The sequence below is a fragment of the Dromiciops gliroides genome, chromosome 6, assembly GCF_019393635.1.
Source record: "Dromiciops gliroides isolate mDroGli1 chromosome 6, mDroGli1.pri, whole genome shotgun sequence".
In the NCBI taxonomy this organism is placed as follows: domain Eukaryota; kingdom Metazoa; phylum Chordata; class Mammalia; order Microbiotheria; family Microbiotheriidae; genus Dromiciops; species Dromiciops gliroides.
This window is the reverse complement of record NC_057866.1, coordinates 85678262-85702243: the sequence shown is the minus strand read 5'-3', so window position 1 is coordinate 85702243 and position 23982 is coordinate 85678262. Positions and strand designations below refer to the sequence as shown.

Below are 23982 nucleotides of genomic sequence, written 5' to 3'. Positions count from 1 at the left end.
GGACATAGAAAGGAGGAGAGGGAGAGAGCAGGCATTTCAAAGGGAAAATGGATGGGACTTGTAAAGACCACTTGGATTCATAGTCCCAGAATCTGCTCCCTATTTCTTGTGTAACCAAGGGCTAGTCCCTTCACTTCTCAGTTTCCTCATTTGTGAAATGAGAGGCTGAACTACATTATCTTTAAGGTCTGTTCTGGCTCTAAATCCCATGATTCTTGCTGACTGATTGACTGGATATGAAGAATAGGAGTGGGCGTAGGAGGAACACCAAAGATGGCTATAAACATAGTATTAGGGGCAGCTAGGTGTCACAATGGGTAGAGCACCAGCCCTGGAGTCAGGAGGACCTGAGTTCAAACCTGGCCTCAGACACTTGACACTTACTAGTTGTGTGACCCTGGGCAAGTCACTTAACCCCAATTGCCTCACAAAACAAAAAACAAAAAAACATATAGTTTCAGGTATCAGAATGAGACTCGGCTTGAATTTAGGAGAAAGGTCAAAACTAAAGGATAATGACACAGATGCTTGAGGTTGTAATGTCTGTAGAACAGCGAGAGACCCTCAGCATGAGTTGGAATATGGAAGACAGTGGCCTCTCATGCTTCCACTGGCCAATCGCTTGGAGCCAGGACAGATACAGAAACAAAGGAAAGACATGATTTCTGTAGCTATGTATGAAAGCTCCCACTCCCCACCTCCACCTTCCAGACACAATCCAGAAATAGTCAGTCTGGGAGCAAAGGAAAGGGAAAAGGAAATTACCCCTGAATGATACAGCCTGAGAATCCCCAGCAGGAAGGATCCAAGAGGCTACTGGTGAGGCTCAGTGCTACTAAGGAAAGAGAAAGGATGAGATTGAAGGGCTCTGAGATCCTAGTCAGTCACACTTCCTCATCTTACAGAGAAGCAAAGGCCCAGAGGGAGGAAAGGACTCACCCAAGGTCACACAGCTAGTACAGAGTAGAAAGTACAAGTGTTTTGCAAAAGGCCAAAACATGGTTCCCACCCTCAAGGACCTCCATTCTAATATGCATGGAGGAGTTCCACCTGGATTCAAATATATGGTTCTGCCATTTTGAACAAAAGGACGCCATCTAAATGGAACAACCCCACATCATTTTTCACCCAAGGAAACTGAGACCCAGAGAGAAGTGACTTATCCAAAATCACACACAGCCTTGGGAGTAAACAAACCAGGACCCGAGCCTACATCTGATGCTGGTTCTTTGTTCAAGTCACTCGCCTTCTTTCAACCGGAGTTTCTTCATCTATCAAATGGGGACAATGAGATTTGTACTATCCTCCCATACAGGTGCCGTGGATAAGAAATGATTGAGATCCTGAAATCTCTTGGAAGACTTTTTATATTTTGAAGTACCATCTACTGTGTGTAGTAGGAATTAACGTTTGCTTGATGAAAACTGCAGGGCACTGGATATTATAAAGTTAAAGGAGATGAAGAGGTAGGAAAAGGCGTATCTTGGTGGATTGTGGGAGAACCTGAAGGTTAGTATAAGGATGTGATGATCATGTAGTCAAGCAGCCAGGTACGTCCCACTGGGTGTGTGCCACCTCAACCTCTCTTAATTGTAGGGCCCTCCCTCTCTCATTTCCTCTTGATCCTGAACAGAACCTGTTTATATATATATATTAGTTTGCTTGTTTTCTCCCCTGTTCAATGGCAAGCTCGTTGAGGGCAGGGACTGTTTTTGCCTCTTTTTGTATCCCCAGCACTTAGCATAGTTTCTGACACACTTAATAAATGTTTACTGACCAACTGAACATTCTGCTTCAGCTAAGCATTCTATTTGTGTTGCTGCTGCATAGAATAGTTAGCACTTCTAGTTTATAACTTTCTCTACAGTGAGCCTTCAGAGTGGGCTGTGTGCCAGACCAGTGCTTTCCATCTTGACAGGACTCCCATGTTCCCTTCACTTACTCAACAAGCATATATTAAGTGCCTACTGTATTTGGTACACTGTGTGAATCATGGTTCGGGAGGTGGGAGGACACCAAGATGAATATAACATCATCCCTGTCTTCAAGGCATCAACGCTCTGATGTTATACATTTGTAACCATAATACAAATTAAAATATAGTAAATGCATAAGAGCATGTATTGCTATGAAATAACTTATTACAGCCAAATAAACATTTGAGCTGGTCCTTGAGAGAAGTCCAGCAGGTAAAAATAGGGGGCAGCATTCTAGGCAATGCATCCCAGACCCTGGGAGTAGTGTGCACAAAGGCACAAGAAAGCAGAGATGCTATCCCCCATCCCACTGTGGATAGGGGAGGCTGGAGTCCAATTTCATTAGAATATAGCAAGGAGGGGGGCAGCTAGGTGGCACCGTGGATAAAGCACTGGCCTTGAATTCAGGAGGACCCGAGTTCAAATCTGACACCAGATACTTGACACTTACCAGCTGTGTGACCTTGGGCAAGTCGCTTAACCCTCATTGCTCCACAAAAAAAAAAAAAAGAATATAGCAAGGAGGACTTAGGGGAAAATAGCTGAAATAGTCCTTATTCAACTTAAGAGTGCCTAGGAGCAATGGGGTTACCAAGAGTTTAGGACAAAATCCAGAGGCTGACAAGGGAGGAAGCAAGCATTTATTAAACACGTAATGTGAACCTGGTGTTGTACGAAGTGCTTTACAAATCTTATCTCTTTACAACAACACTATCATGTAGGTGTTATTATTATCCTGATTTTTATAGTTGAGGAAACTGAGGCAGAGAGGTAAAGTGACTCACCCAGTGTCACACAGCTAGTAAGTGTCTGAGGATAGATTTGAAATCAGGTCATCCATCAGCCAGTAAACACAGAGCTGCTGTTATGTTACACCACTGTAGGTTCTAAACTGAACAAAAGTTGAAATTCATTTGTGAGAAAAGTCCCTCTTGGACCCTCAGGCTTCTCAAGTAAAACTGGCCCTGTATGAGAAGGGAAGCATCCTATCAGAGCCTTTTTTATTGTTCTTCCCACAATCGCCAGAGACATTTAAGCAACTGCTTCTGACTTTATAGTGCATGGCTTGTACCATCTGGTCTGAGCTTCAAGCTCCTGCTCCTTCAGACATACACTGATGTCAAAGATAAAGACTTGTAAACCATGCTGCTTTTGTAAGTAATCACTTTGTTTCCAACAAGGCATTTCCTTCTACGCTGAAGCATATTACTAGGGATGACTGGCATGAGAAAAGTGGTCTGAAAGACAATTGCTAAGGACGTATATGTGACCAGAAAAACAGGAGGGGGGGCCGGTCATGTATCAAGCATGGCATACGGGATGGACAGCCAGCCTCTGGCCCTAGAGACCAAGGAATAGTCAAAGGAACAGATGGGTAAAGTCTCTGTGGAAGATTCCTACAAAGATAAGGACAAGAATCATGGGGGAAGCAGTGGAGGAAATGCATCAATGGAATCACAGATCCAGACAAGTGTTTCCTCCAGAAGTCAATGACTTTTCATTCTGTTGAATTCCGGGAGAAAATGTCTTTTTCCCTCAAGAGTTTGCTACATATTCCAAATTAATATGACACCAAAAATTTTGCAGAGTTCTCCGGGCTTAGCTTTTGCTGTCTTCATGTTCCAACGTCATCCCAGAATATGAGAGAATGCTAATGTTTACACAAAATGGAAAGAGTCCCCGGTAATTTCCTAACTAAAATACTCTAGAGGCTCACTCACTATAACACCATCCTCAGGTTCCATGTCGTCAGGCAGCCGAAGGTCTTTTGGGTACCTCAGTAACTATGTTCCCTTGGGGGAGGGAGGACTAAGAAGACGCACTGTGTAGCCCTGGGCAATTTGCCTCTCTGGTTCTAAGCTCCCTCATTTAGAAAATGAAAGGGGGGGCAGCTAGGTGGCGCAGTGAATAAAGCATCGGCCTTGGATTCAGGAGTACCTGAGTTCAAATCCAGCCTCAGACACTTGACACTTACTAGCTGTGTGACCCTGGGCAAGTCACTTAACCCCCATTGCCCCGCAAAAAAAAAAAAATGAAAGGGGGCAGCTAGATGGCACTGTGTAGCCCTGGGCAATTTGCCTCTCTGGTTCTAAGCTCCCTCATTTAGAAAATGAAAGGGGGCAGCTAGATGGCACATGGATAAAGCACCGGCCTTGCATTTAGGAGGACCTGAGTTCAAATCCTACCTCAGCCACTTGACACGTACTAGCTGTGTGACCCTGGGCAAGTCACTTAATATCCTCATTGCCCTGCCAAAAAAAAAGAAAAAGAAAAAGGAAAGAAAGAAAGAGAGGGAGGGAGGGAAGAAAATGAAAGGACCAGACGAGCAATCAGATGAATGTAGTGTGTTGTTCTCTTAGCTAAAATAAAGGAAAGAGTCTGCACCTCTCCAATGACCAAATGATTGAATACTAGGAACAAGAATCCCTATCTTGGGAGGCCAATAAACCTCAGACCAAGAATATTCTTGCTCTTCCTCTTCTCCTTTCTCCACTGCTGTCCCCACCCCACCCCCACTCCCACTCCCCAAAAAAACCCACCACTTTAACTCAATCTACCCTTATTTGGAAGCCATGCCCCCGTCCTCATTGCTCCTACCATACATACTTCCCTCTTCCCTCTATCCTATCCTATCCTTTATCTACAACATGCTGTTCCAACTTTCAAAGATGATAATCAGATAATCTTATAAATCATGGCACTAAAGTACTAATGGGAGGAAACTATAGCAACAACTCAGGGCCCCCCTTCCATTTCCTGCAGTAGGTCAGGTCTTATGCATTTTAACAAGGACCTTCTAGTGACAAATGATTATTGTTTTGTTTCCCCAGTCTGTTATATTAAATTAGAATGATTTAGAATAAAATTTTAAAGGAACAAACTTTTACCAATGGAGTTAGCATAAGATTTCTCTAGAATCGATTGAAATATGTAGGTGAATTCCATGAACACCCTACTCCAGTGCCTCCTGGTAGCATAAGAGTGGCCATGGGTTCTTGAAGACCAAGTGGATGGAGCTCAAGCTTTCTATGTCCTAGAACTAGAAAAGCTACCAGTGTGGGCCTGTTGTTGAAGAACCAGTCTAGTTCAGTGCAGAGAGGTTCAGCCCCAAAAGCCAGCCTTCCAGTGATGTTTTTGACAACAGCAATTCATCAAGACCATCTCCTAAGGTATGAAGGGATTTTGGTTATCAACAAAGGAAATACCCATTCCCCTAATGTTGCTGTTGTTCAGTTGCTTCAGTCATATCCAACTATCCAGGACCCTTGGCAAATATATTGGAGTCGTTTGTCATTTCCTTCTCCAGCTCATTCTAGAGATAAGGAAACTGAGGCAAACAGGATCAAGTGAGTGATTTGCCCAGGTTCAGATAACTAGTAAGTGTCTGAAGCTAGATTAAGTCTTCCTGAGTCCAGGCCTGGCACTCTATCCACTGAATCACGTAGCTGCCTCTATAATGCAATACAGTACATGGACATGTATATATACACATACACATACATATACACGAACATACAGGACACAGACAGAGTGTCCCAAAATAGATAATATTAATTTGTAGTTTTCTAAGTCAACATGAAGCTGTAGGAATCCCTCTCCATTTGAATTAGACCAGCCCTAAGCTACCTTGGGTAGAGGCTGATAATGTTTGCAAAGCGCTCAGCACAGTGCCTGACACTTCCCTCCCAGGGTCTTTGCCTAGCACATACTAAAATGTTATACTAATGTTAGCAGCTGTAGGCAATACAGCCGTCATTATCCCAGAGCTAGATTTGGACCTAGAAAAGACCTGGGAGGTCACCTGGGTCCCTCATTTTACATATGGTGAAACTGGGTCCCAAAGAGGCCAAGGCCGACAACTCCTAAATTGGAGCATCTCTCATCATTAGCAGTGGTACTATCATGCCCCTTTAAGCAGGGGGGGTACAATTAGAACAGAGGAAAAAGTGGTGAAGAAAAAGGAGGCCAAAGGGAAGATTTGTCGTTCCCTTTTTTCTTCTTCTTCTTTAATTGTCCAGAACCCTGTTTCCTAATCACTGGGAGAACTTTCCTGCACTTCGTTGTCACCTTTTCACCATGCCTGCCGACACAAGGCTGTGTAGAAGGCTACACATGCCGTGCATGCTGAATGCTGCTGACTGAACAGAGTTATCCAAGAACCAGATCTTCTGTCCAACATTTGGAAATAATGCACGTCGTGTTTGCTGCTTCTGAGACCTGCACCAAAAAGACCTGGCTCTGGAGGAAGGGTTTGGTTCAAACCTAGCCTTCTGTCTGTGTGACCTGGAGCAGGTGATTCTCTCTCTCCAGGCCTCAGTTTCCTCATTTCTCAAATGGAAGAGTCAAACGAGGAGCAGCAGTTCTCAAAGTGTGGCCTGGGGACCCACCAGTAGGGATCATTAGGGAATTTATGAAGTCAAAACCATTTTCAAAAATAATACAAAAATATCTTAAATGCTAATGTGGTAAATATCATAGAGATGACCCACACAAACAAAAGCTTAGGGGGTGGGGTTCACTAGCCAGTGTTCAGGGTATAAAGGGTTCCTAAAACAAAAAAGTTTGACAGTTCTTGGATTAGAAGATCTCTGAGATCTCTCCAGGTCTAAAATCTGTGGTTCTGCTTTTGGTAAAACAAAGCTGAGGCAAGTACATCCACTAGAGGGGCAGTGAGCTCAGGGAAAATCCTATTACCCTGTCATCCCCACCTACTATTCTGCATACAAATTCACGGCATTTCTAGAGGAAAGGATCTTAATGAACATCTATTCTCATTTCCCCCATTTTACAGATAAAGAAACTGATTCCCCAGGGAGATAAAATGACTTGCCCAAGGTCACCTAGTAAGTTAATGAGGAACCCAGGATTTGAACTCTGGCATCCTGAGGCCATCTTAAGAAACTAGTCCTCATTGGAAATTGATGGGTTACCCATCAATTGGGGAATGGCTAAACAAGTTGTGGTATATGAATGTAATGGAATACTATTGTGCTGTAAGAAACGATGAGCAGGCGGATTTCAGAGAAACCTCAAGGACTTGCATGAACTGATGCTGAGTGAGAGGAGCAGAACCAGGAGAACATTGTACACAGTATCAACAACATTGTGTGCTGATCAACTGTGATGGACTTGATTCTTCTCAGCAATACAATGGTCCAAGACAGTTCCAAAGGACTCATGATGGAAAATGCTCTCCAAATCCAGAAGAAAAAAAAAAGAACCGTGGAATCTGGATGCAGATTGAACCATACTATTTCTATTGTTTTTGTTGTTTTTCTTTTTTGAGTTTTTTCGTTTTTGCTCGATTCTTCTTTCACAGCATGACTAATGCAGAAATTGGTTTATTGTGATTGTAATATATAACCTATATCAGGTTGCTTGCTGGGGGGCGGGGAATGGGAGAAAAATTTGAAACTAGAAATCTTATGAAAACAAATGTTGAAAACTCTCTCTACATGTAAGTGGGAAATAATAAAAGACTACTTCTATGGAAAAAAAAGAACACTTGTCTCTCTGCTACACCCAAATTGCCTTCTATATTACACGGCAGATATTGATGGGTATAATGGAGCTTAGTGTTTGGTATAGAATTACTGCTAATAAGAATGTGAGGATTTAGGACTTCATTACCATCTAAAGGAACAGTTGGTATTCTTTATCCAGGTGGAATCAACAAAAGTCAATGGTGACCTTGCAAAAGGCACAATGAAAAAGGATACATGAAAGGCTCTTTCTCCCTCTCTTTCTTCCTTTTTCCGTGTCTTTCCTTTGCCTCTTTCCTCCCTCCTTTCTTTTCTTCCCCCTTCTTTCTTTTTTCCTTCCTCCATTTCTTGTTCTCCCTCCCTTTATTTCTTCTTCCCATCCTTAGTTCCTTTCCATCCTTATTTCCTTTCTTCCTTTCTCCTTTCCTTTCTTTGTTTCTTCTCTCTCTTCCTCCTTCCTTTCTTCTTTTCCTCCTTCCCACCTTCCTTTCTTTTTTCCTCCTTCCTTCCCTTTTTCCTTCCCTTTTCCTTCCCTTTTTCCTTCCATCCTTCTCTTTTTCCTTCCCACCTTCCTTCTCTTTTCCTTCCTTCCTTCCTTCCCTCCTTCCCTTTTTCCTTCCATCCTTCTCTTTTTCCTTCCCACCTTCCTTCTCTTTTCCTTCCCTTTTTCCTTCCTTCCTTCCTTCCCTTTTTCCTTCCTTCCTTCCCTCCTTCCTTCCCTCATTCCCTCCCTCCTTCCCAGTTTAAATAGTGCCTTTCTTACAACAACCCAGCTATGTAGCTAGTGCAGGTATTACCATCCTCATTTCACAGATAAGAAAATAGAGAGGCAGTGATTTGCCCAAGGTCACATAGTTCATACATAAGTTCAGGGAATTAAAGCCAGGTTTTCTGATTTAAAGTCCACTCTTCTCCCCACAATGCTCCTCTGCATTCCTGCTAAGTAACCCAATAAAGCATGTTTTGGGGAAAGGGGTCTGCAGTCATCAAACATTATGAAATCTTAAATATTTTAGATAACCATCCCCACAGCTGTGCCCAAAAGGCAGCTCACTCAGGTTCACTCACTGAGTCTGTTAACAGCTTCCCCTCTGCAGTGAGAATTGGAATACTGTCGATCTGCTGCTGTATGGGGACTTTAGGGCTGTGTTCTGTACAACGCTTAACACAGTTGATGGAACACAAAATGAGTTACATGGCAAATGAACGCTGAAGGTTATTCAGGGATATCCAAATGTATACAAGACTTGAAGCACTACTGCATTAAGTCTTCTTAACTGTTAAATGCCAAAGAAATGGTATCATCATCTATAAATATTTAACAAACGACTCTTGAAATGCCCAAGGGAATTATTACCAGCAAGTGGGGAAGGGGAGAAGAGGCGAGCACACATATATTCAAGGTCACTAAGACTCCAAAAGATATAAACCCACCACAAAATCATTTCTGACAGAAGTCAAATTGACATATTCACTGAAGCATCCACGGCCATGAGTCAAGTAAATGTCATTTTGTCCCTCTAAACATTTCCAGGCTCTCACACTGAACTTCAAAACAAAAAGTCAGAGGACTAGTTTGGGAAACTTGTCATGCACACAAGCCAGTGTTGCTCAAGTCAGAGTACCACCAGGTAAACACATACATCTTAAAATTATGCCAAATATTTAACTTCCCGGTAGGGAGGGTTACTTGGGTTTTCAGAGGTAATGGTAGCCCAGGAGCACAGTGGCTAGCCAATAGAAAAGACCCTGAAGAAAACCTCAGACAGCTATCCCTTTGCATCTGCATATTTATAAGTTACCATCAATAATTCAAGATATGAATGGGGTATCTTGAAGCATCCCTATAAATGCCCTCTCTTGTTGGATCACTATCAATTTTCTTAACAGTTCTGGTGATTTGAAAAAGATCTCTGTGTTTGTTTTTTTAATATAACATTCCTTCAAATTAATTAAACTACCATTTCTCTAATTGGCATTAAGTCCTCGATGTAAAGGCCACCACCACACTGTGTGACGCATCCTGCAATTCCCCCAAGACAAAAATCTTACAAAACCCTTTCTCTGATGCAGGAGTTACTTAGCAACACAACCTAGCAACCTGGTAGGCAGGGATTAATCCCAGAGTGATAATCATAAAGTAATATCCAAAAGCTGGTTTTTTAAAGGTGTGCCAGCCAAGGATATAGAAAAATGATGTGCCCTCAGGGGCAGTTTTCTAAGTGCTATGCTGTATAATCAGAAATGGCTACCCAAGCCGGAGAGGATTCCTTTATTTGTTGTTCAGGATGACCCAACATTAAGACTATACTTCTTGTATTCAAACACCAGAGGAAAAAAGTAACAAGAAAATCACTATTTGTGCCACATGTACCCGCATCAGGAGTTTTCAGTCTTGTTCCCCAAATCAACAAATAATTGATTAATAGCAAAAAAAGTGACCATATGTACATCAAGAGAAACCATAGCATGGTTTCATGGAGATAGCACAAGCCTGGGAGTTAGGCAACTTGGTTACCACTGAAAGCAATTTCACCTCAGTTTCCTCATCTGTAAAATGAAATTATTTCTAAGGGCTGTTCCAGCTCTGAAATTCTGCAATATCCTTGATTTCTGTCCTTGAGTTATATTTACACAAACTTCTTATTCGTTTTCTGACTTCAGGGCAAACCATGTCTCTAAACCAACTGCAATGTCACAGAGCTGCTAAAATAAATTAATAGGTCTCCTCGTTATTTCCATGGATTCAGATCTACTTTAATACTTCAGAATAGCACTGATTTAATCTGTAGAGGAAGGGGGGAGGGATGTCTTTGGCTACCAACACTGAGCCTAGCCCCTCCACACCTTAGTTCTCCCATTTTCATAAGTAGCTATGACCAAAAAAAAAAAAAAATCAACTGGTAGAGAGACTACTGGTAATAGGGACAAGCTCCTCTCAATTTAGCTAAGCTGGTCTGCAGAAGACAAACCCTCTATCTCTCAATGGGCCCATCTCCCAAGCCTTCGTAACCTGATTGAACCTGGCAGGGGCTTGTGTTCTGTTGGCATAGCCTATAAGAGCTTCAAGGTCACCTTCCTACTTCCATGAGGCATTGGGCATTGGAGACCAACTGGAGTGGAGGACATTCCTATATATCCTGTGCCAAACTATGGCTCCCAAAAGCATAACGGCTCCATCTAGTAAAAACCTTATTTAAAAAGAGTCTAAATGTCTCTCGGTTCTCTTCTTCCCCGGCCCCCCATCATTATGAGAAGGAAGGTTTCCTATATTTATAAATGTTTCCAAGTCAAATTAATCCAGAGTCCCTTCAAGGTGTCACACTAAAGTACCAGAGTCGAAGCCTCAAAGCAGTCAGGAAGGGAGATCAGTGTCTGGAGACCTGGGCTCTCCTCCCAGCCTTGTCACTACATGGCTCTGTGACTTTAGGTAAGTCACTTAGTCACAAGTCACAAGCCTTGGCCTCATCTGTTAAATGAACAGATTCAATGAGATGATCTCTAAAATCCTTTCAGGTCCTAATTTTCCACGACAATGATTGTTCCCTGAAGTCTTACCGGGCCTCTCCAACCTCAGACATTCCTCTCAGCCTCAATTTAAACAGCCACATAAGTCTAGTTAAGTCTAGAAAGGCACAGTCCAGGCAGCCAAAAGCAAGATCCTTTCTGTGTCATGGAATCTTTGGGTGTGCTCTTTCTCCCACTGGCCTGACAGCAACTGCCCTAATAAAAGTCATTGGGCTGCCCAACCCAATTAGGCCAACAGCTTAACTTGTTTCAGTAACCTCTTTTAGATATGCCAGGTATTTCATCTTATAAGGCAAAAGCCCTATACTTGTATCCCATTTACTAGCTGCATGATCTGGGACCCAGGAATATTATTGCTTATGCCATTTTCCAAGAATGTTTATTAGGATCCAATAAGATAACACATGGAAAGCCCACTTTATAAACACAGAATACTGTACAGCTATAAATGCAGGACACTCGACAAATACATGTAGATCAATGACCTGTTGGACTTTGGAAGGCAGAGAAGGTAGCAAACATGAAATCAGATTGGGGAAAGAAAGGACAAATGGGCTATGTGGGCCTCACTTTTTAATCACTCTTTTACAAGTCCCCACAAACAACATTGTCTGAAAAGACAAATCATTAGGGGTGAGAAGACAGAGAAGAAAGCTCAGTCTCTGTGGTCCACTCTTGCCATCGGCTCTCAGCCAGCAGAACCTAAGAGCCATCAGTAGTGACCTCCCCATCACTTCAGGCCACAACAGTCTCCTCTCCCCTGCCCCCAAGTCTGATGGAGGTGGTGACTCCTCTCCATCCTCTGCTAGCCTGACCAAATCTTCTGTTTAATTTTATGTACCACACACAAACCTCTTTTTCACACACTTGTCATGTAATGTTAGACATTATAGCTATCTGTATTGGTGTCTTCTCTCCCTACTAATCTACATATTCCTTGAGGGAACAGACCTTTTACTTTCCCTGGTGCCTAGAACAGTGCTCTGCCTACGTTTAATCCATTTTTCTTATAATTCCTTTGAATAAAAACAACACTAAAATGTAAACAACCAGAAACAAAATACTCCTGCAAACACCAACAGAAATATTGGTGGACTGCAAAGGTCTGTATGTAGCTTCTGGCTTCCATTAGATTCCCTGAGCTATATAACTATTTGGGCCTTTACACAGCTTCTTTCTTGTTAGAAAAGCAAACCATTACAAACCCAAGGAAAAAATGAAGTTATGACTGAGAAACAGAACAAAGCCTTTGCCCAATGAGGTATATTCCAAATTACTTCTGTTTTCCTACTCAGGCATTTGATTTCCATTTTCCCTGTTACTCATGATTTACAAGGAAAAATGGACTTCTCAATTTCAAGGTACTGACCAATTAACTCAATCAATGTTGCTGCTTGAGGCCCTCAATTCCTTTCCTGAAATTAACTCCAATTTTGTTTTAATCCCATTTTCTGCATGGGAAGATACCACCATGACTCATTAATTAATACATTATTGAAATGTCCTTCATCTCCCTCTGTGCCTATCCAACTACCATCTACTCTAAAATGAGCTTTCTCTCCTCTAAATTCTTATACAACTTATCTGGACAATTCCTCTGTCAAGGAGCTGCAACAGCACCATCAGATACCTTTTCTAGGGCTGCTGTGAAATGATGTCTAAATTTTTTTTTTATTATGATCCCATACATCATCCATTGGATGCCTATATGACCAGACAAAGAAGGTGGGCTAGTCCATGCATCGATATTTTCATGTCTCCTCAACTAGACTGTAAACCCTAGAGGGCAAGGAATGGATGTGATTCTTCTTTGTATTTTCTCCAGCACCTACAACAGTGCCTTTCCCAAAGTAGATGCTCAGTAAATCATTGTGGACTCGATCAGACCATTGACACCTACCTTAAATCGCTCCGAAACGCCTTCTGTGATGCTGATTGTGAATTCAGCTATTTTGGGAGTAACGGAATTTCCCTTTCTTGCGATCAGGCTCATACTCTGTTTTAGTTTTGAACCACCACCTTATCAAAAAAAGATAAGAGACAAGCAAGATGTTAATAGGACAAAAAAAATAGATGGATAGGTATGAGGACTCTGATACCCATGTTCATCATTTTAACTATGAAATGAGGTGTTCAGAATTTAACTTTCTTTAGAGAATTGAGAGAATAAGAATGCCAACATCCTCTGTGGACAAATGCCTTATTTTTCTTAACTGTGAAAAGTGAAGAAATAGCGCGCGCTCGCTCTCTCTCTCTCTCTCTCTCTCTCTCTCTCTCAGGCTAATCTGTTATCAAGTGGAATTGGCACAACAGATAGAGCAATGGACCTGGAGTCAGGAAGACAAGTTCAAATCTGTCCTCAGACACTAACCGTTCAAGTCATTGAACACTCTCTCTATCTCAGTTTCTTCATCTACAAAATGGGTATGATAATAGCACCTACCTCCCAGGGTTGTTCTGAGGATCAAATGAGATAATATTTGTAAAGTGCTATATAAATGCTAGCGATTATTAAATCCCAGGTACTTAGATTCATAGACTTTTAGATCTGGGAGAAACCTTAAAAATCATCTACTCTCTCCACCCTCCCACCACCCTTGTTTGGGTTATGCATGTAACACATGAGAAACTGAGGCGCCAGAGGTGGTGAGTGACCAAGGTCACATAGCTAGTCAATGGCAAAGTCAGAGTTAGAAAGCCCAACCCACTGACCTTCCCCAGAAATCCTACTGACTGAACTAATACTGTGAAAATAAAATTACATTTTAAACACGACTATCATTGTTTTCCCCCACAGCATCTTAAATTCTGGTGCCGGAGAGCTGCAGCAGTGCTGACCCGGTGTATTCTATCTAGCTTTTCCTACAAAGTTCTGTCTGCATTAAAAAAGAGAGAGAGAGTCATTTGAGTATATAGTCAATTACCCTTGAACTAATGAGACTTTCTGAGCAAACCACAAGGGCTCGCAAGAATTAGCAAAGCCACAATATGTCTATCTATAACTCACACCAAGGGACTGCCCTCCCCTCCTTCTTTCCCATCCACTACTATAAACATTCCCTTTAACTCTAGCATTCCTCATTCAGCAGAGGCTCCAGGTGATGGAAGCATGCTATTCCTAAAGAAGACAACAGGACAGTCCAAGGACAAGGAGTGGAGTCTCTTGGCGAGAGCATCCCTAGGGTACCAAAAAATCAGGTGATCCTCCAGGGCTTTGCCCTTTACCAGTACACTCTGCCATTCCCACCCCCATCAGGTGACTCAAGGAGCTAGGTCTAAAAAAAAGCAGAGAAGGAAGGAAAATGAGAAAGCTCCTAGCTGACAATGGAAAAAAAAAATTCAAAAGCTTGAGGCTCCAATACACACAATTAGCCCATAAACCCTCTCCCAGTTCCAAGGCCAATCTATTAGGACACCCAGCTCTCACCTCCTAATCATTGAGCACTCTCCTTCCTATGACTTCTTTTTCCTTGTATACATTTTCCCTGTATGTTCATGTTAAACCTGACCCCTCCTGGATGAAAATACTTAGGCCCCAAAATCCTCAAGGACTGCCCAAGGTCCCCAGGCCACCTGCAGAGAATACCCAGTCTCTTAGGTGTCTCCATGGTACCCCAATGTCAACAGTCTTAACAGTAGAAAAGGCTGCACTGCCTGAGGCCAGGAAAAAGGTAATTATTGCTTCTAGGCAAAGCAGCAGTGGAAATGAAAAGGAAGAAGCAGATGGAGGAGACACCCTAGGGAAACAATGAGGACATTTGGCCACCAACTGAACTGGGGAGAGGATGAAAGAGAGGGGAAATGGAAGCTGGCCCCAGCAGGAGCTGGGGCAGGAGGCAGAGGAGGGTGCAGCAGAAATGATAAGCATCACTTCCTGGGAATCCCAATGCTTTTCCTGTTAGTACAACCAAATCTGGTTCTAAATAGCTTTGGGGTTGAAATAAATCAACAAGACTGAAACCTAGAGATATTTAAAGGAGAAAAGTCTTTGGAGAGGTTCATCTGGCTCAGCCCCAAATGAGGAAGATGCTGAGACAAATCGACCTGCCTCAGGTTGGATTGTCCCTCCTTTGGCTCTGAGCATCACAGCTGAGAAATGAAGAGGAATTAAGGTGATCTCAGTTCAGCCCCATAGGCAAGGGAACTGCTCATTGTTTAAGTCTGGGCACCTGGTGACCAGATGGCAGGCACCTGAGCACTGGAGAAGAGAACAGCTGATCCGAATAAAGGCTCTGCTCTTCTCTGAAAAACCTAAGAAAGTTCCAGAGAGGTCCTCTAGGCTGCAAACGCAGCCTAGTTTGGCAATCAGAAGTCTTGGGTTCAAATCCTACCCCTGACACTTACAACCTGTGTGACCTTGGGCAAGCTACCTAACCTCTCCAAGCCTCAGTTTCCTCATCTGTAAAATTCAGGGGTTGGACTCTAAATTCCCTTCAATCAAAGTCGGTGATCCTTTGATCATAAGTCTTTACAGGGCATGTGTTCTATCTGAGATACCAGCTATCTTAGATAGAACATGTCAAAGAAATCATTGTGAAAAATACTTGATTATTGCTTACACAGTCAACAACTCATCTTTATTTTCAATGTGATTTGACACACATTAGTTAGTAAGCCCCTACTATGGGCAAGTCCCTGTGGAGGGCACTAAGCATATAAAAATGGATGCACACAGCTCTTGCTCTCAGAGAGATACATAGTGCTGACTCCAGTTTGAATCCTGACTCTACCATTTACTGCCTATGCAATGTAAGGGAAAATTCCTTAATGTCTCTGCACTTCCGTTTCCTCATCTCTAAAGCTTAAGAGTTGAACTAGATCATTTAAGCCGCATAAAAAAAATCTGGGGGCAGCTAGGTGGCGCAGTGGAATAGAGCACCAGCCCTGGAGTCGGGAGGGACCTGAGTTCAAATCCGGTCTCAGACACTTAAACACTTACTAGCTGTGTGACCCTGGGCAAGTCACTTAACCCCCATTGCCTCACTTAAAAAAAAAATCTGTGATGCTCTAATCTTATAGTCTAACAAAGGTGTGTGGGTGTAGGGGTGGCAGGGTATGGGAAGAGGTGAGGGGGAGAACACATACACCAGAAGTATCAAACATGAAGCCCAATGGGCTCTGAGGCCTCTCCCCACTCCTGGGTACAATCTGGACCAGATTAAAATGTAATTGGGAAATATTTAACAAAAGAAATAAAGGCACAAACATAATTAATGTCAAAACAGGTTTTTCTAAGTCAATATGCCCCCAGAGGGATCCTTATTCATTGGCCCCATTTTCTATTTGAATTTGACACCACTGATATATACAACTACGCAAGGAAAGGGAGTTAAGAACAGCAGAGAGGACAGAGCAAAGGACTGTGGGAAATTTGAAGAGGTAGTTGAATATCCCAACTGCTGACAGTTTTCTCCCAAAGGGATTCAAAAACACTGAAGGGTCAGTCTTGGGAAGGAAAATATCATAGCTCTTCTAGGGTTCATCAGTTTTAAGAAGGAGCATGATGTTTTCTCAGGATAAGCACAGTATTACTATTACAGATGGAATGTAATCTGTCTCCAAACCGAAAAGAATCCACACATACTTCTCTTGCCCGACACATCCCTCTCATTAAAATACATGACTGATGGGGTAAATTCCTGAACCAGACAATATAAGAGAGTGCAGAGATCTCTGGCCTCAGGGAAAAGAGCCTGCATCCCAATCTAGGGCTTCCCCACCTATATTAGCTATTTGGGGTACACTATGTCCATCTCTTAGGGACTCTTCATCAGTTTCTTATTCAGTAAATGAGGGGAATTGGACAGATGACCTTTAAGAATCTTTTCAATCCCCAAATTCTTTTTTCCAATGTGACCTCCTGGGGGTTGGGAACTCACAGAATTTCTGAACAGGAAAAGGCCTCAGAGGTCCTAGAAACCTGGAAAATGAGTATAATAAATCCCCTGCCTACCACAAAGGTCTATTGTGACCAAGGCTCCATGTAAAACTGTAAACTGTTACATAAAAATGGGATGCAGTCATCCCTTGCATAACACGACCCAAACCAATGTCATTTCACGAGAGCATCATTAATACATGACAGGACATCCCCTTCCTGATGTCAGTAATTGGCTCCATGAAAGCCCAATGTTAGGTGCAGCAGCAGGACGAACCCTTCTAAAGGAACAATATTCTAAATGGACGTGGAATAACAAGAAGGCAGGGTTCAAGATCTGGGCATGCATGAGGTTTGTTTAATGTGCATTAATGACTTTTTTTGGGAAGGGACTTAGGTTGGGGTACTACCCCCTACTGAATTAAAACCCAATGTCACATCTGAAGACCCTGCTGCATTAGCATTGCGTGGGATAGTCACCTGAGTCACAAACCACAGTATAAGAACCACTATTTGGGGAAGCTTCTCCTGTAACACCTCTTCATCCCATTTCAGGTTTTCTTCAAGACAATTCTCCAGGTTAGGGGCTATATTCCCGTATTTTTATTATTATTCATTCTACACTCTAAGTTCCACAAGGCCAGGGGCTTTTTCCTTTCTTTTCACAGTGTACAAATCCAACAGCTCCCTGCTTAGCACCTGAATTGGCTGAACTGGCTGGGTCTTTGTTGCGTATCAGGGGTAAAAACACAATAATGACAGCTCACATTTATATGGTGCTTTAAGATTTGCAAAGCATTTTGAATAAATTATCTCACTGAGTCTCAGAGAGCTTAAATGCTTTCCTACTAATAAGCATCTGATGCAAGACTGGAAGCCAGATCTTTTGGGCTCCAAGATCAGGGCTTTAATCTGTCACTTTTATCTCCAATTATATTGTGAGCTCCCCCCAGCAGACTGCAAACTCCTTGAAAGCTGGGACTGGGTTTTTGTTTTTGTTTTGTTTGGGGTTTTTTGCATTTCTTTACATTCCCAGCTCTTAGTGTAGTGCCTGGCACATAGTAGGTGCTTAATGAATGCTTGCTGACTGACTCACGCCTTAGCACAATGCCTCTCCTTTTAAAAGGACTTTGGGAAAAATTAGAAGGCATTTATGCAAAGATATACTATTATTGTCAGAGAAAATTGTTTAAAATCATCTAGGTAGTTCAAACAAAGAAATAAGCTAAGAATAAAAGCTTCTAATTTTGTTCTAAATTATCTACAACGGAGGGGGTATTTGCATGTCCTTGGTGCAGTCTTTCATCCCATATAAAAACCAGAATCAATGTAAGAACAATAAGAATCCACTGAGTATAACTAGGTCCCTTGACCCTGGGCCCTGCACCAGCAGAGCTGAGTCTTACTCTCATCAGTTGTAAAATGGGGGATTCAGTTCAATTCAATTCCAACAAGTATTTATGAAACCTTTACTGTGCACTAGGCAATTGCGCCAGATGCTGAGAATACACATATAAAAACAGTTCCTGCCCTCAAGAAGCTTACACTCTACTGGGGGTGAAAAACATGCATGCAGAGAAGTGAATACAAAAATATGTAGCGTCAATAAAAAAATTCTTTGGAAGGGAGGCTCAGAGAAGGTCTCATTTAAAGAGCACTTGAACCGAACCTTAAATGGAACTAGCAACTCCACTAAGAGGAGATGAAAGAAATTAGATCCTTCCAATCCTTTGATTCAGAAAGTCACATACGGAAAAGAGCACTTGTGACCAGGTTGACTGGAACAGAGATTGTATGGGGAAGAGTGCTGGGAAATCAGTCTGAAAAGTCAAGTCAAAGCATCAAAGGCCTTAAATACCAAAAATGGGAGAATTTAGGTTATCCTAGTGACCATAGGGAGCCCCGAAGCTTCTTGAAGAGGGGAACAATGTGGTCCAACGCTTTAGGAAGATTGTTTTGGCAGGTGCTGAGAGGACAGCTTGGGAGAGGGGAGAGCCACCAATGGGGGGGGCACTACAACGATTGTCCTGGTGATGTGAGGAGAGAAAAAGCAATGGATGTGGAAGACACTGAAAATAAAACAGTCCAGTCGTGGTTGTTGTTGTTTGTCCTTCACAACTAATTGGATACTGTATGGGGAGGGGTGTGGAGAGAGGGAGGTTAAGAACTGGAATGATGGGAAAGACGGTGGTGCCCTAGAAAGGAATAGGAAATTAGGGAGGAGGGTGGCTTCAGGGGAGGGGAAGAAAGATAAAATGTTGGGTTTTGGATGGTACTGACTTGGGTATCCAGGTACAACTCATGGGATCATAGGTTAAGATCTGGAAGAGACCTTAGCAAGGAATCACTTGACAGGTTGTGGGTAGGAAGGACTTCTGATAGCCAGAGAGATTAAGGGATTTACCCAAGGTCAGGAAAGGTGATAAATAGCAGAGTCAGATTTAAAATCCAAGTCCCCCATTCAAAACCCGGCACTCTCTCCTCTCCAGTCCCACTGCCTCCACCTCTAGTAGGCAGCTGGTATTGAATGAAGGCTTATCTTGAAAAAGATGAGAGCTCAATAAATACTACCCTGCCCATCATACCTCAGAAGGTTACAAAGAAAATCACTTTCTGAAGGATAAAGTGCTATATAAATGTGAGCTCTTTGTGTCCTTATTCTAAGAATAAGCATCTCGGGGACCCTCGAGACCTTGCCATAGTCTGAACCATAACACAAAAGGGAGCTCTCCAATATAATCCAGGGATGGGGACCTAGTTTAAGGGTCAGACTGAATTTCTTTTGACCATTACTCTGACTTCACAGTTAAAAAACTATAAAATTTCCTTTCTGGAAAGAGTTAACATTTCTGCAGCATCTTACTGTGGGAAAGGCAGTACAAGAATCATTATTCCCCCGCTTACCAGTGAAGAAACTCAAGTTCATATGTAACTTGCTCCTGGTGACATATCTAATAAGTGTGGGTTGTGGGAGTCTAATCTAAGCCCTACTGTCTATTAGCACATTATATTGTATTACCAATTATAGCCCCTCTGTCTCCCTGTAGCCGGGTAAGGTTTACAGAATAAAAGGTAGACATAATTACTTTGTGAGGTAGCTATAATGTCCTGAATTTTTACATCCTAAAAATTAACTGAATAATTGTTACAGTATTAAGGAAAGAGGGTGTGGCAAGAAAGCAGAGAATTCAGCCTCTTTGGAACCGTTTACAATGATGGGGTTCCTATTCGCTTCACTTGGATTGCCTTCTGAACAGGAAAGAGTTTCTATTTCTACCAGGGCTGTGGGGCTGGTTTTCCTGTTTTCCCCCCAGCCACAGCTCATTCTTTTGTTACAGGTTTGTGCCTGGGCTTTGGGTGTGGTGAGTCTGGGGAGGGGGTGCATTGGAGAATCTAAACGTACCTTATCTGGAGGAGGGAACTGCAGCTGATTGACATCCAAGGGTGTCATCAGGGGGGATGGTGTCGAAGCCATCCTCCAACAGCGGCTGTTTTGTGCCTTTCTCAGCGAAATTATTCCCCAGTTTCACCATCCTTCTGAGAGAAAGGCAGTACCTGCAAACCAAAGGGGACAGCGCACGTCACTGCAAACCCGGGCCAGGCACCGCACTCCACAGAAAGACTCCCAGGTTTTTGGTAGCACTGATAACAAAAGACGTGACCTACTGATCCCATATGCCCTAAAAAGTCTGCTCTGGCACCCGGGCAGCTTCTCTGGAAGCCAGGCCACAAGGCTGCCCTGCCAAACCCCACGGACGTGGCTGTAACCACCCTGGCAGAATGCTGAGCTAAAGGTGGGGTTGAGGGAGACTAGGGCAAGAAATTGTCATTGTTGGGTGGCTAAGGTGAGGGTCGGGGAGGGAGTGGGGACGTTTGCCCCCATTTGCCTTCACCTTACACAAGGGTGAGGTCGGGTCTCGTCTCTGCGTCCCGTTCCACGAAGCCCAGGAAAGGTTGGGGAGCTGTGTTTTGCTCCAAAACCCCCTCTCCATTTCTCCTCTCCAAATGCTCTCTGGCCCATTCTTCTTTCTAGATCTGTCCCATTCAGTCTCCCAGTCTCTCCTCCCTCTCCACGCACCCACCCTTAGAAGTCTGATCTCTGCAGTAGTCAACCCTCTCGTACTGACGTTGTTAGGGGTCCAGGGCGCATAGAAAAGCTTCAGCGTCCCGTCCTTTCCAGAACCCCCATCCCCGCTGCGCCCCAAACTACTGCCTAGGAAAGGACCCCCCACCCTTTGTGAACCCCTCTCAACCTCAACCCCACCCTGTCACCCCGCCCTGTCCTCTCCTTCCCAAGGAAAGCCCTAAAAGTGCCCTCAGTGTTGGAGGGGGGTAGGATTTGAACTTACCCCCCAAGGATCTAGCGTGGCTTCTCCAAGCTTTTGCCTCCAAGCTCACACAGGCGCAGCAATGGCGGAGGAGGAGCTGGCCGCTGAACTTGGGGAGGGCTGGAGGATACGGCTGGAGCAGATTCCTTTTGTTGGCGTTTTTGTCTCCGTTTCCCTTCCCGTTCTAAGGGCTGATTCAGTGTGAGTGTGTATAAGGATATGTCAGCGTCGAGAGCAGCAGTAGCAGCAGCAGCACCGCTACTCCGCCTTGACGCAGCCTCAGTCCTTAGGGCGCAGAGCCGGAGGAGGCAGGAGGAGCGAGAGCAGCACAAAGGAGACCCGGGCGGGGAGGGTGTGGAGTGGGGAGGGGGGAGGGGGGAGCTGCGGGGAAGGGGAGGGGGGTCGGCGCAGCCGGCTCTGCCCCCTTTCTGCTACTGGTGCAGCCAAGGAAGCTAGCGCTCCCCCGGGACTTAGCGCCTCAGTGCCCGCAGTGGTACGCGGGGGCCACGAGAGGCCTGGGGTGGGGGGAGACGGGCAGATGGGAGGAGGCGAGTGGCGGGGGTGGGAAGTAAAAAGGTGGGGGTGGGGGGGGGGTTGCTCCTGCGCTCAGCCAGCCTGGCGCCCAGCGCTTCTAGGCAGCGCTGCGCTAACACTCAGCCATGGAAGAAAGGAGTCTGCGTTGGCAAGGACGCGCCCTGCACCCAGTCGTCGCTTATGTGGCTGAGGTTATGCGGGCGCTTTGGAAAGAAAAGGGGCGCGCAGGAGGCTTGAATCAAGTAGGCTGAAAGAGGACTCAGTCGAGCCATGGCACGGTCTAGCTGTTACCCCATCATCACCCGCCCCTCCCAGGCTCCTTTGCCCAACGCCAGGGAGACTAGGGCAGGCGCTATAGCGGGCTTCAGAGCGCAGGGGAGTTGCAAACCCCCAAACCTGCACGGGCTGCAGAGCATGCCCAGTTGCACAGAGCAACCGACTTCCGAGACTTCGAAAGGGCCAAAGCACCCTGTTCGTTAGAGGCAGTGATTCTATACCAGTGCAAGGAACAAATGAGGGGTGAGCTGATGGGGCTGGGGGTGAAGAATAAAGAAAAAGTCGCCAGCTCCTACCCTACCTATGTCTTTCCACCCCGCTCCCCAAGCCTGAGTTTTCTTGAGCTTGTAAACCAGCTAAACCCTCGCCGTATTTGCAAATATGCGAACTGTCCAGCATAAGACGTAGATGGGACAATATACGCCTGTCTCTGGTTAGGTCCACGCATCCAGAAGTGAAGCGAAGCCTGTGCGACTTAACACCGCGAGCTGGGCCATGCCACCTCTACTCTCCACATCCCGCACGCGAAGCCCGTTCCCCTTTCCAAAAATAACTCGCACTCACCCTTCAAAACCCGTAGAAATAATTTCTAACGCTTTCTCGACATCGGATTAGAGCTGGAAGGGATTTTAGAGATCGTCTATCCCCCCTCCCCCCCCCCCCTTATATTACTGATGAAGAAAGGAGGCAGGCCCAGAGGGGTGAAGTGAGCTGTCTACGCAGAGCTAGTAATTGAATGCAGACACTGTTGGTCTAAACCCACTTGTCTTTCCTTCCCTACCTCACTCTGTAAAGCAGATCGGTCCTATATAATGAGAAGTATACCGAGTACACCGTTGAGAAACATGAATTCCAATCCCAACAGCATACTTGCTCCACGTGTGACCATAATAAAATTAGCTTGCATTTATATAGCTAAGCTTTATTCACGTTATCTTCACGACGACCTTGTGAGATAGGTGCTATTATTATTCCCGTTTTACAAATAAAGAAACTGAGGCTGAGAGGGGTTAAATGACTTGCCCCAGGTCACACAGCTAGTTGAGGGTCTGAGGTAAAATTTGAACTCAGGGCCTCCTGACTTCGGTCTGGAGCTATCCACTGTACCAACTCACTGCCTCACTTAACTTCTATCAACATCATCTGGAATTGAGGACAGCAACCCCTCTGCTCTCTGAGGGCTGTAGTTATAAGGAAAGCTTGAAACAAATTGGGAAAGGGTTGTAGATAGTTAGTGATTGTTACATATTGTTCTGGAAAATTTAGGCTCTCAGGTGCTGATTATTTGGGCAAAAGCAGATTTGGAATAGGAAGGGCCTGAGTTACCCAGATGTGCAAACTTGCTCTGCCCTGCTTACCTTTTTGTCTTCAGCAGCACCTGGCCTCATGCCCTGGGCATATAGGCTCTTAATAACTCTTTGTTGAATCAAGGAATGAATTATTATGACCCTCACTTATCCCAGTCATCGTGCTTTAAGTTTATCATGAACTCAGTAGGAGTTCAGTAAATATTTGCTAATTTGGTTTGTGCAGACTGCTTGGTTCCAGGGCTCCCTGGTCCTTTCAAAGTAAGGACTGCTTGAGTTAAAAAGAATCTAGACCACAGTCCCCCAAATTCTCCCCATCCTTTGAAAAGTCCTTTTCAGCAGCACCCCCCAACCCCCTCCTCCCTCCCCTATCCTCCTGCCTAGCCCATGATCCTTTTTAGTTTAAGTCCTGGGAGCAGGCAGCTGCTTTTCCTTGTTTGAATAATACATAAAGTGTCATAACTGGAGGAAATCTCAGAGATGATTCCATCTAAGACCCTCATTTCTCCAGATGAAGTAACTGAGACCCAAAGAGGTGTTCACCCAGCTAGTTAGTGGTTGATTCAGGGCTTAAAAAGGCATCTGACTGGGGCAGCTAGGTGGCACAGTGGATAAAGCACCGGCCCTGGATTCAGGAGTTCTTGAGTTCAAATCTGGCCTCAGACACTTGAC

General features: G+C 44.2%; 1 protein-coding gene across 1 annotated transcript in view; it reads right to left on the bottom strand.

The window, feature by feature from the left end:
* NSG1 (neuronal vesicle trafficking associated 1) overlaps positions 1-20409 on the bottom strand; it is a 34511-nt gene extending 14102 nt beyond the window's left edge. The window contains 4 exon segments of the mRNA XM_043970263.1: positions 12888-12947; positions 12949-12996; positions 20260-20322; positions 20324-20409. Coding sequence (XP_043826198.1) covers positions 12888-12947; positions 12949-12996; positions 20260-20322; positions 20324-20398 — 246 coding nt within the window. The 5' untranslated portion in view covers positions 20399-20409.
* Positions 20410-23982: the final 3573 nt, after the last annotated feature.